This window comes from Salmo salar, unplaced genomic scaffold (genome assembly GCF_905237065.1).
Source record: "Salmo salar unplaced genomic scaffold, Ssal_v3.1, whole genome shotgun sequence".
Taxonomy (NCBI): Eukaryota; Metazoa; Chordata; class Actinopteri; order Salmoniformes; family Salmonidae; genus Salmo; species Salmo salar.
The window spans coordinates 185,187-202,500 of NW_025550442.1; the positions used below are offsets into that span (position 1 = coordinate 185,187).

Below are 17,314 nucleotides of genomic sequence, written 5' to 3' on the forward strand. Positions count from 1 at the left end.
AGACATGATTGAATCCCTTGGTAAAACATTATGAGCAGGAATGACTGCTACATGACCAAGGGTTTCAACTCTGTCTGCGCCAGCCTCAACCCAGCAGTGAGACAATTAGAAACTGGAAAATGAGGTTACTCAAAGGCTAGCAGGATAACAAGGGCAGCGGTGTGGAAGATCTGTTTAGCCACTGCTACTCTGAGTGTGGAGAGGCTAGCAGAGTTATCCTGGGTTGTGTTTCCAAGTGGCACCCTATTCACTATAGTGCACTACTTTGACCAGAGCCCATAGGGAACAGGGTGCCATTTGGGACACACATATAGTTTAATTTGGAGAGTTTTCAGCTCTCGGAGCCTCCGGCGCTGCAGATCACAGTCAGAGCATTGGGTTTTATTAAGTTGTATTGGGTTTTATTAAGTTGTATTGGGTTTTATTAAGTTGTATTGGGTTTTGTTAAGTTGTATTGGGTTTTGTTAAGTTGTATTGGGTTTTATTAAGTGGTATTGGGTTATGTTAAGTTGTATTGGGTTGTATTAAGTGGTATTGGGTTCTGTTAAGTTGTATTGGGTTGTATTAAGTTGAATTGGGTTTTGTTAAGTTGTATTTGTTTTTTAAGTTGTATTGGGTTGTATTAAGTTGTATTGGGTTTTATTAAGTTGTATTGGGTTTTGTTAAGTTGTATTTGTTTTTTAAGTTGTATTGGGTTGTATTAAGTTGTATTGGGTTTTGTTAAGTTGTATTGGGTTTTATTAAGTGGTATTGGGTTCTGTTAAGTTGTATTGGGTTTTATTAAGTTGTATTGGGTTCTGTTAAGTTGTATTGGGTTTTATGAAGTTGTATTGTTTTTTAAAGTTGTATTGGGTTTTGTTGTTGTATTGGGTTTTGTTAGGTTGTATTGGGTTTTATTAAGTGGTATTGGGTTCTGTTAAGTTGTATTGGGTTTTATGAAGTTGTATTGGGTTCTGTTAAGTTGTATTGGGTTTTATGAAGTTGTATTGTTTTTTAAAGTTGTATTGGGTTTTGTTAAGTTGTATTGGGTTTTGTTAAGTTGTATTGGGTTTTATTAAGTGGTATTGGGTTCTGTTAAGTTGTATTGGGTTTTATTAAGTTGTATTGGGTTCTGTTAAGTTGTATTGGGTTTTATGAAGTTGTATTGTTTTTTAAAGTTGTATTGGGTTTTGTTAAGTTGTATTGGGGTTTGTTAAGTTGTATTGGGATTAATTACGTTGTGTTGGGTTTTATTAAGTTGTATTGGGTTATGTTTAGTTGTATTGGGTTTTGTTAAGTTGTATTGGGTTTTATTAAGTGGTATTGGGTTCTGTTAAGTTGTATTGGGTTGTATTAAGTTGAATTGGGTTTTGTTAAGTTGTATTTGTTTTTTAAGTTGTATTGGGTTTTATTAAGTTGTATTGGGTTTTATTAAGTTGTATTGGGTTTTATTAAGTTGTATTGGGTTTTGTTTAGTTGTATTGGGTTTTATGAAGTTGTATTGGGTTTTGTTAAGTTGTATTTGTTTTTTAAGTTGTATTGGGTTGTATTAAGTTGTATTGGGTTTTGTTAAGTTGTATTGGGTTTTATTAAGTGGTATTGGGTTCTGTTAAGTTGTATTGGGTTTTATTAAGTTGTATTGGGTTCTGTTAAGTTGTATTGGGTTTTATGAAGTTGTATTGTTTTTTAAAGTTGTATTGGGTTTTGTTAAGTTGTATTGGGTTTTGTTAAGTTGTATTGGGTTTTATTAAGTTGTATTGGGTTCTGTTAAGTTGTATTGGGTTTTATGAAGTTGTATTGTTTTTTAAAGTTGTATTGGGTTTTGTTAAGTTGTATTGGGGTTTGTTAGTTGTATTGGGATTAATTACGTTGTGTTGGGTTTTATTAAGTTGTATTGGGTTATGTTTAGTTGTATTGGGTTTTATTAAGTTGTATTGGGTTTTATTAGTTGAATTGGGTTTTGTTAAGTTGTATTGGGTTTTATTAAGTTGTATTGGTTTTGTAAAGTTTTATTGGGTTTTATTAAGTTGTATTGGGTTTTGTTTAGTTGTATTGGGTTTTATTAAGTTGTATTGGGTTTTATTAAGTTGTATTGGGTTGTATTAAGTTGAATTGGGTTTTGTTAAGTTGTATTGGGTTTTATTAAGTTGTACTGGGTTTTATTAAGTTGTATTGGGTTCTGTTAAGTTGTATTGGGTTTTATGAAGTTGTATTGTTTTTTAAAGTTGTATTGGGTTTTGTTAAGTTGTATTGGGGTTTGTTGTTGTATTGGGATTAATTACGTTGTGTTGGGTTTTATTAAGTTGTATTGGGTTATGTTTAGTTGTATTGGGTTTTATTAAGTTGTATTGGGTTTTGTAAAGTTTTATTGGGTTTTATTAAGTTGTATTGGGTTTTGTTTAGTTGTATTGGGTTTTATTAAGTTGTATTGGGTTTTATTAAGTTGTATTGGGTTGTATTAAGTTGAATTGGGTTTTGTTAAGTTGTATTGGGTTTTATTAAGTTGTACTGGGTTTTATTAAGTTGTATTGGGTTTTATTGTGGTTTCTGTTGACGTGGAGGTGTTGACAGGGACTGTGTCCACCGTTGACAGGGACTATTAAGTCTTGGCACACAGCTCTCTGCTTTACGATCAGAGGTAAGTGGTTGTACCTTTCAGAGTCTTACTAAATATTAACACTGAACTGGGGAGGTAACAGAGAAACACCTCTATGGCACTGATATGCAGTAGTGAGTCAGGGGCATACACACACACACACACCCAGGAGTGATATGTCTTTGAGATGTGAATAGGGCTTGAATAGAAGATGATAATGGATGGATGTCTGTGTGCGTGTGTGTGTGCTTGAGTGCGTGCGTGCGTGCGTGCATGCGTGTATGTGTGTGTGTGTGTGTGTGTGTGTGTGTTTGTGTGTGTGTGTGTGTGTGAACTGTGTGAACTCCTGAGGAGGACCTTGACAATGCAGGGAAAGTGAATGACAAGTCAATCTGCATTCCAATGGAGGAGGAAGACCCAGACAGGGGTAAATAGTAGGGTCACTAGCCAGGGGACAGGTTAGGTTAGGAGGCTGAGGAGGCTGTTATGGTTACAGTCAGACAGGGGACAGGTTAGGTTAGGGGGCTGAGGAGGCTGTTATGGTTACAGTCAGACAGGGGACAGGTTAGGTTAGGAGGCTGAGGAGGCTGTTATGGTTACAGTCAGACAGGGGACAGGTTAGGTTAGGAGGCTGAGGAGGCTGTTATGGTTACAGTCAGACAGGGGACAGGTTAGGTTAGGGGGCTGAGGAGGCTGTTATGGTTACAGTCAGACAGGGGACAAGTTAGGTTAGGGGGGCTGAGGAGGCTGTTATGGTTACAGTCAGACAGGGGACAGGTTAGGTTAGGGGGCTGAGGAGGCTGTTATGGTTACAGTCAGACAGGGGACAGGTTAGGTTAGGGGGCTGAGGAGGCTGTTATGGTTACAGTCAGACAGGGGACAGGTTAGGTTAGGGGGCTGAGGAGGCTGTTATGGTTACAGTCAGACAGGGGACAGGTTAGGTTAGGGGGGCTGAGGAGGCTGTTATGGTTACAGTCCGACAGGGGACAGGTTAGGTTAGGGGGCTGAGGAGGCTGTTATGGTTACAGTCAGACAGGGGACAGGTTAGGTTAGGAGGCTGAGGAGGCTATTATGGTTACAGTCAGACAGGGGACAGGTTAGGTTAGGGGGCTGAGGAGGCTGTTATGGTTACAGTCAGACAGGGGACAGGTTAGGTTAGGGGGCTGAGGAGGCTGTTATGGTTACAGTCAGACAGGGGACAGGTTAGGTTAGGGGGGCTGAGGAGGCTGTTATGGTTACAGTCAGACAGGGGACAGGTTAGGTTAGGGGGCTGAGGGAGGCTGTTATGGTTACAGTCAGACAGGGGACAGGTTAGGTTAGGGGGCTGAGGAGGCTGTTATGGTTACAGTCAGACAGGGGACAGGTTAGGTTAGGGGGCTCTTGGTTCTTAGTGTGTTTGTCTGGGCATGTTGAGCAGTGGTTTAGTTGTGCAGTGGTTCTGTGGGTTCTAGAATAGTTCAACTAGAAGTGAATTTTGGGTCATTCCAGATGTGACAAAGTCCAGATGAAATCTAGAGGGGTGAAATCTAGAGTGGTGAAATCTAGAGTGGTGAAATCTAGAGGGGTGAAATCTAGAGGGGGTATAGGACATGTTGATTGTATAGAGGAGGATTGTAGTTCATGTTTTATTTTGATAGTTCTATTGACCATTTTATCTCATCATCTCATCAAACTGAACTACAGAACATAATAATATATATTTTATCTCATCAAACTGAACTACAGAACATAATAATCTATATTCTATCTCACCAAACTGAACTACAGAACATAATAATCTATATTTTATCTCACCAAACTGAACTACAGAACATAATAATCTATATTTTATCTCATCAAACTGAACTACAGAACATAATAATCTATATTTTATCTCACCAAACTGAACTACAGAACATAATAATCTATATTTTATCTCACCAAACTGAACTACAGAACATAATAATCTATATTTTATCTCACCAAACTGAACTACAGAACATAATAATCTATATTTTATCTCACCAAACTGAACTACAGAACATAATAATCTATATTTTATCTCACCAAACTGAACTACAGAACATAATAATCTATATTCTATCTCACCAAACTGAACTACAGAACATAATAATCTATATTTTATCTCACCAAACTGAACTACAGAACATAATAATCTATATTTTATCTCACCAAACTGAACTACAGAACATAATAATCTATATTTTATCTCATCAAACTGAACTACAGAACATAATAATCTACATTTTCAGTGCAAAGGTTCTTGTATTAATAGGATGATGTTATATCCTAAGACATTAGGAGGGTGGGTGATTGGATGTGGTGGGTGATTGGATGTGGAATCACTAGTCACTTTAATAATGTTTACATGCTGCTTTACTCATTTCATATGTATATACTGTATTCTATTCTACTGTATTTTAGTCAATGCCACTCCGACATTGCTCATCCAAATATTCATATATTTCTTAATTCCATTCTTTTACTTTAGATGTGTGTGTATTGTTGTGAATTGTTAGATATTACTGTACTGTTGGAGCTAGGAACAGAAGCATTTCACTACACCTGCAATAACATCTGCTAAATATGTGTATGTGACCAATAAAATGTGATTTGATTTGTCCTGTTTTACACATGTAGCAGTGTGTATTAAAACGTGTTAATTAGAGATGTGTTTTATTCCAACTCCCCCTGAGACACCCTCTGAGAGCGGGGTCACGGCCAGTGTCCTGACTGATGAGCCATGGGACTTTATCCCCTATCTATCCTTAGTAGTGATCTGACCTGTGTGATGTGCAGAACACTGGTAGCTAAACGTCTCATTAGGAGCTAACTCCGGCTATCTCTACTGTGCTAATTCAAACACTTAACAACATGGTCGTCCATCTGAGCACATCAATGACCACATTAACACATCATCCCTCCTCTAATACACAGCTCTGATAGACACCAACAGTATGTGAATGATGTTATCCGGCACAGGAAAATAGACACCTCTTTGAATACAGGAAAATACACATGTCTGGGATAACACATCTTTGACTTGTAAACCTGTTTTGTCTAGGGGAGTCGAGGGACACTGCTTTCTGTTTTGTCTAGGGGAGTCGAGGGACACTGCTTTCTGTTTTATCTAGGGTAGTCGAGGGACACTGCTTTCTGTTTTGTCTAGGAGAGTCGAGGGACACTGCTTTCTGTTTTGTCTAGGAGAGTCGAGGGACACAGCTTTCTGTTTTGTCTAGGAGAGTCGAGGGACACTGCTTTCTGTTTTGTCTAGGGGAGTCGAGGGACACTGCTTTCTGTTTTATCTAGGGTAGTCGAGGGACACAGCTTTCTGTTTTGTCTAGGGGAGTCGAGGGACACTGCTTTCTGTTTTGTCTAGGAGAGTCGAGGGACACTGCTTTCTGTTTTGTCTAGGGGAGTCGAGGGACACTGCTTTCTGTTTTGTCTAGGAGAGTCGAGGGACACAGCTTTCTGTTTTGTCTAGGAGAGTCGAGGGACACTGCTTTCTGTTTTGTCTAGGGGAGTCGAGGGACACTGCTTTCTGTTTTGTCTAGGGGAGTCGAGGGACACTGCTTTCTGTTTTGTCTAGGGGAGTCGAGGGACACTGCTTTCTGTTTTGTCTAGGGGAGTCGAGGGACACTGCTTTCTGTTTTGTCTAGGGGAGTCGAGGGACACAGCTTTCTGTTTTGTCTAGGGGAGTCGAGGGACACTGCTTTCTGTTTTGTCTAGGGTAGTCGAGGGACACTGCTTTCTGTTTTGTCTAGGAGAGTCGAGGGACACTGCTTTCTGTTTTGTCTAGGAGAGTCGAGGGACACAGCTTTCTGTTTTGTCTAGGAGAGTCGAGGGACACTGCTTTCTGTTTTGTCTAGGGGAGTCGAGGGACACTGCTTTCTGTTTTATCTAGGGTAGTCGAGGGACACAGCTTTCTGTTTTGTCTAGGGGAGTCGAGGGACACTGCTTTCTGTTTTGTCTAGGAGAGTCGAGGGACACTGCTTTCTGTTTTGTCTAGCGGAGTCGAGGGACACTGCTTTCTGTTTTGTCTAGGAGAGTCGAGGGACACAGCTTTCTGTTTTGTCTAGGAGAGTCGAGGGACACTGCTTTCTGTTTTGTCTAGGGGAGTCGAGGGACACTGCTTTCTGTTTTGTCTAGGGGAGTCGAGGGACACTGCTTTCTGTTTTGTCTAGGGGAGTCGAGGGACACTGCTTTCTGTTTTGTCTAGGGGAGTCGAGGGACAATGCTTTCTGTTTTGTCTAGGGGAGTCGAGGGACACAGCTTTCTGTTTTGTCTAGGGGAGTCGAGGGACACTGCTTTCTGTTTTGTCTAGGGGAGTCTAGGGACACTGCTTTCTGTTTTGTCTAGGGGAGTCGAGGGACACAGCTTTCTGTTTTGTCTAGGAGAGTCGAGGGACACAGCTTTCTGTTTTGTCTAGGGGAGTCGAGGGACACTGCTTTCTGTTTTGTCTAGGGGAGTCGAGGGACACAGCTTTCTGTTTTGTTTAGGAGAGTCGAGGGACACAGCTTTCTGTTTTGTCTAGGAGAGTCGAGGGACACTGCTTTCTGTTTTGTCTAGGGGAGTCGAGAGACACAGCTTTCTGTTTTGTCTAGGGGAGTCGAGGGACACAGCTTTCTGTTTTGTCTAGAGGAGTCGAGGGACACAGCTTTCTGTTTTGTCTAGGAGTCGAGGGACACTGCTTTCTGTTTTGTCTAGGGGAGTTAAGGGACACAGCGTTCTGTTTTGTCTAGAGGAGTCGAGGGACACAGCTTTCTGTTTTGTCTAGGGGAGTCGAGGGACACTGCTTTCTGTTTTGTCTAGGAGTCAAGGGACACTGCTTTCTGTTTTGTCTAGGGGAGTCGAGGGACACTGCTTTCTGTTTTGTCTAGGGGAGTCGAGGGACACAGCTTTCTGTTTTGTCTAGGGGAGTTAAGGGACACAGCGTTCTGTTTTGTCTAGGGGTCGAGAGACACAGCTTTCTTTTTGGGTCTGTAGGTATATTAGTTTGGAATCTGACTGGGTCTCAGGTTTACTGACCATAGCCCTGACAGGTTAGAAGTTAGACTGGGTTGTGAATGGAGAGAGGCAATAGGGAGATGGCTGGATTGGATGACAGCGTGAGTGTGTGTTTGTGTGTGACAGTGCCAAAGGTTACTGCATAAACCCTTCATTAGTTACATTGACTCGAAAGGCTACGGACATCTGAATACCAGCCAAGGCATCATTCACTCAGAGCATGTCCGATGGCCTGGCACGGTGCTGAAATATCTCCATTATCCCCACAATGGCCACCCAGGGGAAGGCCAATGGGGTTTACAATGGGAAGGAAGGAAACTGGCAGGAAATACACCCTAGGTGTTTTGCTACATTACTTCCTCCTCTTGACTGAGAAAGCACTGAGGTATGTTTGGTTCTTCACTGTTTCACAGTGTGGATTGGGACCGACGGTTCTGCTATTCTGGACTGGAGGAAGCAGGAAAGGCTGGGATGGTGGGACATACACACACCCTGTCCCAGGAAGCAGAGCAGACGACAAGGTCAACTGCCTCTTCTGTTTCTGAAGGGCTTTCTCTGAACAACCCCACGGTGGCTTCTGGCCACAAGCCCAGCCTACATCTGAATGGATAATATCTCCTTTATTGTCTGAAAGAAAGAGCCTCTATTCCTGGGAGTATTTGTTTCATCTTCAGGCATTTTGTGACCCTGTCATTGTCTATATTGTGAGAGGAAAAGTGGCTTTGGGGCTTTTTTGTTGGTGTCTTGGTCCAAAAAGTGACTCTTTGGTTCGGCCATTTTGATATGTTGGTCAAGCTAGGATTTGTTTTCTTACCTACCTTACTTTAACGTTTCCACCAGGAGTTTTACATGTTGATCCAGATAAATATCTTCCACTCAAAGCATGGTATTCTCTGAGCTAAGTTAAAGTGGCTTTTAGTTTGCTGTGCCAAGACCCTGGAAACCTGGAGAGTCTTTTCGCCTCTCTCTGAAAGGTATGCCAGAATTGCTCTTTGCTCTCTCTCTCACTGTCTCTGTATCTCTCTCCTTTTCTCTCTTTTCCTCCCTCCCTCCCTCACGAATCCTAAATCATAGTTATTCCTCATGTGTACCTGGTAATTTGGCATGTGACAAACTGTTTTGCTCCATTCTCCATAGACTGTGGCAGGGCGTCCTGGGGAGGGTCCTTTGTCCCAGGCACAAAGATGGAAACACATTTGTCATTCAGCTCTTAAATGAAGCCATCAACCGCTCATGATGAGAAATGGTGTAGACCTGGTGCAAATAAAGCAAGGAAATGTCTCTCGCTTGTTTATGGACGGTCAAAATGTTGATCTCCGACCAGTAAACAACGTTCTGTCCTATATGGAATTGCGTTGAGGTTCTGGAACACATACATTTGTATCATTTAGCAGATGCTCGTTTCCAGAGCAACTGGGGATAAGTGAATTGCTCAAGCGCACGTCAACTGATTTGTCTCCTAGTTGATTGGGGATTCAAACCAGCGACCTTTCGGTAACTGGCCCAATGTGCTTAACCACTAGGCTGTCTGGTGGGAGTTCACTGCTGATGTGAAGTGTTCTGGGATCAATTGAGATGAGAGGTGACTCCTCAGTGACACTCATTCAGGCTGGGAGTAGGGGAGCTCAGTTTGGGGTTGTCTGTGGTGACATCCATATGAATAGATAAGGACATCCCTCTTCAGTTTGGGGTTGTCTGTGGTGACATCCATAGCAATAGATGAGGACATGCCTCTTCAGTTTGGGGTTGTCTGTGGTGACCTCCATATGAATAGATGAGGACATCTCTCTTCAGTTTGGGGTTGTCTGTGGTGACCTCCATATGAATAGATGAGGACATCCCTCTTCAGTTTGGGGTTGTCTGTGGTGACATCCATAGGAATAGATGAGGACATCCCTCTTCAGTTTGGGGTTGTCTGTGGTGACATCCATATGAATAGATGAGGACATCCCTCTTCAGTTTGGGGTTGTCTGTGGTGACATCCATATGAATAGATGAGGACATCCCTCTTCAGTTTGGGGTTGTCTGTGGTGACATCCATATGAATGGATGAGGACATCTCTCTTCAGTTTGGGGTTGTCTGTGGTGATGTCCATATGAATAGATGAGGACACATCTCTTCAGTTTGGGGTTGTCTGTGGTGACATCCATATGAATAGATGAGGACATCCCTCTTCAGTTTGGGGTTGTCTGTGGTGACATCCATATGAATAGATGAGGACATCCCTCTTCAGTTTGGGGTTGTCTGTGGTGACATCCATATGAATAGATGAGGACATCCCTCTTCAGTTTGGGGTTGTCTGTGGTGACATCCATATGAATAGATGAGGACATCCCTCTTCAGTTTGGGGTTGTCTGTGGTGACGTCCATATGAATAGATGAGGACATCCCTCTTCAGTTTGGGGTTGTCTGTGGTGACGTCCATGTGAATAGATGAGGACATCCCTCTTCAGTTTGGGGTTGTCTGTGGTGACATCCATATGAATAGATGAGGACATCACCTCTTCAGTTTGGGGTTGTCTGTGGTGACATCCATATGAATAGATGAGGACACACCTCTTCAGTTTGGGGTTGTCTGTGGTGACCTCCATATGAATAGATGAGGACTCTCACCATCTCAGCCTCTGCAGAATAAGTCATGGGAATATTTCATATGCTGATAAAAGATAGAAGTTCAAAGATAGATAAACGTAAAATATACAAAGATGTGACGTAGATAGGAGATGGCTACAGTTTGTATCACTGTTTACGTGTCACTAGCCACTTTAATAATTACAATTGGATGTAAAAAATGTATCACTAGTCACTTTAAACAATGCCACTTTATATAATGTTTACATACCCTACATTACTCATCTCATATGTATATACTGTACTCTATATCATCTACTGCATCTTGCCATCTTGATGTAATGTATCACTAGCCACTTTATATAATGTTTACATACCCTACATTACTCATCTCATATGTATATACTGTACTCTATACCATCTACTGCATCTTGCCTATGCCGTTCGGCCATCGCTCATCCATATATTTATATGTACATATTCTTATTCATTCCTTTACACTTGTGTGTAAAGGGTAGTTGTTAGTGAAATTGTTAGATTACTTGTTAGATATTACTGCATGGTCGGAACTAGAAGCACAAGCATTTCGCTACACTCACATTAACATCTGCTAACCTTGTGTATGTGACCAATAAAATCTGATTTGATTTGAAGACACTTCCAAAAGACACTTCCAAAACACTCAGCTTGCTTCCTGCAATAATTCTGAGGTCATCTATTTATTTAGCTGGAAGCAATAATGAAACAATATTTGATAAATAGCTCTTCCATTATTTCACATAATGGTTAGTGTTCTGTGTACTTGAGGTTTAAAGCTGGAACACCAGGACATCAGACTTCAACAAATGGTGCAACCGATTGAACCACAGATGTTTTCTCAACAGAGAGCCTCTGACATAACCCTGGATCTGTTCTCTGGTGAGGAGAAACCACTTGATGATAGCAGAGGATTGGAGAGAGAGAGAGAGAGAGAGAGAGAGAGAGAGAGAGAGAGAAGCAGAGCGTTTGTGTCTGTAAGTTGTTGCCCACTTGAGAATGAGAACGTGTACGGCTGTGCAGCGATTGGGACGCCGGTCAGTGTGTGGAAATGTTGTGGACAGTCATCTGGTCAGAGGGATGTTAGAGAGAAGGAAGGTGAGGGGAAAGGAGGAGGGGAGAGGAGAAGGGGGTGAGGGGAAAGGTCAGGGGAGAGGGGTGAGGGGAACGGTGGGGAGCTTGGCTGTGGCTGTTGATTCTTGAAGTGTATTTAAAGTGCAGTGGGAGGGCTGGAGAGAGGGAGAAGGAGGAGGGGAGGAGGAGGAGGAGGATGAGGGAGGGGAGGAAGGAGGGGATGAGGAGGAGGGAGATGAGGAGGAGGGGTGGAGGGGGAGGAGGGAGGAGGGAGGGGGAGGGAGGAGGGGGTGGGGGAGGGGCTGGCCTGAGTGCCAGAGCAGGGTGAGTACAGCTCACACACACACTCACTCAGACACTGGAGACAGAAACATCACCTCCATGTGTATATGTGCTTTGTGAAACCTTTTCATTTTGGAACTAGACCAATTGATTATCCTTGGTCTAACACTGAGACAGCTTGGATAGACCAACGTTGGAGGAAATTGGAGGACCCTGTGGATAGATTAGACTCTGTGGGAGTAGTGTTGTGGGCATGCAGCCGGACCTCTAGCGCTGTGGCGGAGGCTGGGAGAGTCATCTTGTGACTGAGGGGTTTGAGAAGAGAGGAGAGGACCAATGCTTTTCATAGAGGTAAGAGTTGTGCCTCGGGCTCCTTCAGATGCAACAGAGAGCAATTCATACTTTTTGGAAAGTGATTTAAAACCATTACAATGTAGAGGAGTGGAAGCTCTGTGAATGTAGAGTTATAATTACTGGGTAGATTCAGATTTGTTATGGGTAGAGCTAACTGCTGTGAACGGATGAACGATGTGTTGGCAGAGTGAGAATGGTTAGGCTTCGTTCAGAAGTATGTGGAACGGGATGCGTGTGAGTGGTTGTTTGACGTCAACGGAGGGGAGGTGAGACAGATGAGGCTCTATATCGCTGTGTCTCTCTCTCTCCTCCCTGCCCGCTCCCACTGTCAGTGTTGTCAGCTGCCAGTATATGTATCAACAGCGAGGCAGGATGTGTATGTGCAGGTGGTCTCACTCAAACCGTGTTAGTCCCCTGTGCCACCCTATCCCTGGCCCTGACACCTATTTGGCCCTGGAATAACACTCTACATCAGGACAGGTTGTGAGGGATGACCTCTGCCTTTAGAGTCCCCTTTCCAACCATAATGATCTAGCTACATACTACATAGGGTTAGGGTTAGATATACTCCTATCTTTAGGGTTATGGTTAGAGAAACTCCTACATATGTGTGATTATATTAAGATCCTACATCTGTAGGAGTCAGTGACTCTTGTCTGCTTGACTGTTTTCACTATTTGCTCTGATTGTGTTTCTATTGTGTTCTGCCTATATGCAGGGATTCATCATATTCTTCAGTGTAAATCACTACAGCTGTAAATGCTATCTGGTAGTAATAACAAAAACATCTCCGTACACTGTATTTGATATGCCAGGATATTGCCATATGAAATCTGTTATAGGCATTCATTTTTAAACTAATGTAATAATTTGCATTAGATAAATAAAATATTATTTGCAGTCATTACGTAACATAATATTGAACTCAAAACACCAAAGAATAAGCAAAACATTTCAGCATTCACAATAAACTTAAAATGGAGATGACTGTGCAATGAATCTCACACTCATATTTTCTGTTCTCGTAAGTACCAATACTTTATATTTGGAGAACAATTTCATAGTCCTTGTACCTCCTGCCATCTATTGCTTAGGTTACTTGTGCCACCAATGCAAGTAAGCAGCTGTTTGACTGGTGTCGTCCGTCTTCTGACCGGGTGTTCCGTTCAAGGATTCAGACGGTGTCAGTGTCCTGCTAGTTTGTGTTGTTGTAGATGTTTTTCCCCTCTTACGTTTTCTGTCGCTTTTTTTTACCACCAAGCATTTCTGCGTGGAGGTCATCTTAGCCCAGAGACTGTATACATTTAAACTGCCATGTTATGTTATGATCAGGTAATTATTTTACTACAAAGCCTGACCTTCAGATGTTTCCCAAATGGCACCCTATTCCCATAGGGCTCTGGTCAAAAGTAGTGCACTATATAGGGTGCCATTTGAGATGCTACCCTTCATATGTTTATTTTATTGAAACTTTATTTAACTAGGCAAGTCAGTTAAGAACAAATTATTATTTACAGCCTACCAATGCTGGGCCAAATTGTGCACTGCCCTATGGGACTCCCAATCACTGCCAGTTGTGATACAGCCTGGAATCAAACCAGGGTCTGTAGTGACCCCTCTAGCACTGAGATGCAGTGCCTCAGACCACTGCGCCACTCAGAGGCCTTTAGTATGTGTCAGTATAGGAACAACAGGGCCATACCCTCCAGCTGGAGTGTGTTTACATAGTGTTGATGTTGGGACTTTTTAAATGCCTTTTTCAAAAACAAAAAAAGAAATCTCTTTCCCTCCGGTCGTCTCTCTTTGGCTTGGGTTTAAAGGAGCAGAGCAGGGTAGTAAGTTAGACGTTTTGTTTTTGTTTTTGATGAAGACACATTGTGTTATTGCCAACGGGTGACAAGGTGTAATGGGACTACCTGTGTATGTTGGCTCAGGAATCTGCTGGGGCTTTTTCCTGACTTTCCTTACTTGACTTTCTAAAAGCAGAGGTTGGGGTAAAGAGGATGGGGGATGGTGGGGTTAGGAATAAATTCACAGGAGAATTTCTTAGATTCTTTCACAGGGAAATCTTCTCTTGGTGTGGTCAGAACTGGGCTACACAAAATGTGTTATTTTTATCCCTTGTAATTAAATGTTTGGAGGACAACATATTTCACGTCTAGACGCTGTGCTAGCAGGCTATTCCCAGAAATCCATCACAGTTTTCTCTTGAGGACATGACCTAGACAATTATTGTAATGACAAGCCTTTAGCAAATGGCTCTCTATCTGTCCGTCCATCTCGTGACTCGGTTGCTTGGCCGTTGGATAATGTCTCAAGGGTACTTAGGGAAAGTGTTTTACCTCACGCAAGGAAAGGCATTGAGCACCTACTGTAGCAAGAAAGGGCATCTAAAATTGGGCTACTTTTTAGTGGACTGGGCAGGATATTGGCTCTGATTGAGCGGGAAAGAGTCAATAGAATCTGGCAACCATAGAAATCCATATAAAACATACAGTTATTGAATTATAGAACATATTGGGGTGGCAGGTTGCCTAGTGGTTAGAGCATTGGACCAGTAACCAAAAAGTTCCTGGATTGAATCCCTGAGGTGACAAGGTAAAATCTGTCGTTCTGCCCCTGAACAAGGCAGTTAACCCACTGTTCCCCGGTAGGCTGTCATTGTAAATAAGAATGTGTTCTTAACTGACTGGCCTAATTAAATATATATATATCTGTGCTGTCAACACTGAGTACTAATAATACCACAGAGACCTCAGGTTGTGTTAGATTAGAAGAACTAATGAGGGATGTCTATCTGGTCCTACTTGGTAAAACGCTGGCATAGCCACTAGGTTGTGTTCTGTGGGTGAAATGAGCACAGTTCCAGTTTTACAGCTTGAGCTTTTAGAACCCTTTTTGCATTTGTTGGTTAGAAGCTGCAGGGCTTGTTGTAACTGTATTCAATTTCAAACAAACTTTCCCCATTCATTTCTCCACAGTGATGTTGACTGGCTGAGTCAGAATGAGCATCTCTGTTTGAATGGGCTTTAGACTGGGATTAACTAATGTGAAGGCATTTAAATTACATCTCAGAATACATTAGTTGACATTAGTTTAGAGGATTTGATTTTGTGTAAATATTTTCCACAACTAGCAGGTTATTGACATGTTTTTGTTAAACTTCAAAATAAAAGAAATGAGACAGAAAGGTATTAGGCCTACATACTCAGACTCTCGGGACATTTGGTCTCTCTTGTGACAGTCCTTGTGAAGTACCTAATCTTTTAGAAGAAGGTCCCTGCTTGTGACTCAAGAGTGAACTTCCATTAAGTTTAGAGGGCGTCTGTGAAATTCAAACTTTCTCCCCAAACAAGGGTGCTTTTCTCAGGCTATTCTGGTCTTCATTTGCACGTCAAAGGAGCTCAAACAAAACAGAAGTGGGGTTTTTAACACCTCTAAGGCTTAAACCACGTTATCTGACAGCGACATAGTGTACATCCCAAATGGCACCTATTCCCTATTTAGTGCACTACTTTTGACCAGGGCACATAGAGCTCCCTTAGAGCTCTGATCAAAAGTAGTGCACTATATAGGGAATAGGGTGGCATTTGCGATGCAGATGGAGAGAGGGCTCTGAAGTAGGTGAACAGAGATAAGAGAGAAGAGAGTCTGAAGTGATAAACGTCTCTTGCTGTAAACCGCCACCTCCTTCTTATCAGGTCCTTTAAAATGCCTGCTTTGAAAGGTACCTAAAATGGCTGAGATTTTGTGAAAGAGTGATGTGTGCCTTAGACAATCACAGACACAAAGCCGTGTCATATAAGGAGATATCATGTCCTCGTACACGTGTACTGTTGTGTCGCCATGGACACAAGCCCCCTGTCCCCAATACAACCTCAACCTATGACCCAGCAGTGTTTCACTGTGACCAGTACAACAGGTCTCTGAATGTACCGCTCTGTGTCAGTCCCACAAGCCCCCTGTCCCCAATACAACCTCAACCTATGACCCAGCAGTGTTTCACTGTGACCAGTACAACAGGTCTCTGAATGTACTGCTCTGTGTCAGTCCCACAAGCCCCCTGTCCCCAATACAACCTCAACCTATGAACCAGCAGTGTTTCACTGTGACCAGTACAACAGGTCTCTGAATGTACCGCTCTGTGTCAGTCCCACAAGCCCCCTGTCCCCAATACAACCTCAACCTATGAACCAGCAGTGTTTCACTGTGACCAGTACAACAGGTCTCTGAATGTACTGCTCTGTGTCAGTCCCACAAGCCTCCTGTCCTTGAACAACCTGTAAACCACAGACCTAGTATAGGTATTAAATACTCAGCATTTTTTACACATGTACAGCTTTGGATGTGCCCGGTACAAAAGGTCTCTGATGTACAGTTCAGTGTCATGTGATGTTAGGGGATTTAATCAGGATTATAAAAGCAGATTCATTTAACAGTCAGGCTGTACTCCACTAACCTATCTAATATACTGCACAGGCTTAACTCTACAGTAAGGGCTGTGAGCATCCATCCAGCACACTGTTAAACCCTACTGACCCTACATTCAGGCCAGCAGTGTTGCTGAGTTGTAGGTATATGATCTGGTACAGTGGTACTTCATGTAGGGATTCAACTCTAGGATTATATTGGCACTGTACATGATATAGCACACTACAACCTGTCATCTACTGTAACTACAACCTGTCATCTACTGTAACTACAATCTGTCATCTACTGTAACTACAACCTGTCATCTACTGTAACTACAATCTGTCATCTACTGTAACTACAACCTGTCATCTACTGTAACTACAACCTGCCATCTACTGTAACTACAATCTGCCATCTACTGTAACTACAACCTGTCATCTACTGTAACTACAACCTGTCATCTACTGTAACTACAACCTGTCATCTACTGTAACTACAACCTGCCATCTACTGTAACTACAATCTGCCATCTACTGTAACTACAACCTGTCATCTACTGTAACTACAACCTGTCATCTACTGTAACTACAACCTGTCATCTACTGTAACTACAACCTGTCATCTACTGTAACTACAATCTGTCATCTACTGTAACTACAATCTGTCATCTACTGTAACTACAACCTGTCATCTACTGTAACTACAACCTGTCATCAACTGTAACTACAATCTGTCATCTACTGTAACTACAACCTGTCATCTACTGTAACTACAACCTGTCATCTACTGTAACTACAACCTGTCATCTACTGTAACTACAACCTGTCATCTACTGTAACTACAACCTGTCATCTACTGTAACTACAATCTGTCATCTACTGTAACTACAACCTGTCATCTACTGTAACTACAACCTGTCATCTACTGTAACTACAATCTGCCATTCAGATACTGATGTTTCTTTATTTAACCTTTATTTAACTAGGCAAGTCAGTTAAGAA

General features: G+C 42.3%; 1 protein-coding gene across 1 annotated transcript in view; it reads left to right on the forward strand.

Moving 5' to 3' along the window:
• Positions 1-11,592: 11,592 nt before the first annotated feature.
• LOC106576510 (prickle-like protein 1) overlaps positions 11,593-17,314 on the forward strand; it is a 23,904-nt gene continuing 18,182 nt past the window's right edge. The window contains 1 exon segment of the mRNA XM_045713787.1: positions 11,593-11,897. Within this exon segment, the coding sequence (XP_045569743.1) occupies positions 11,883-11,897 (15 nt within the window). The 5' untranslated portion in view covers positions 11,593-11,882.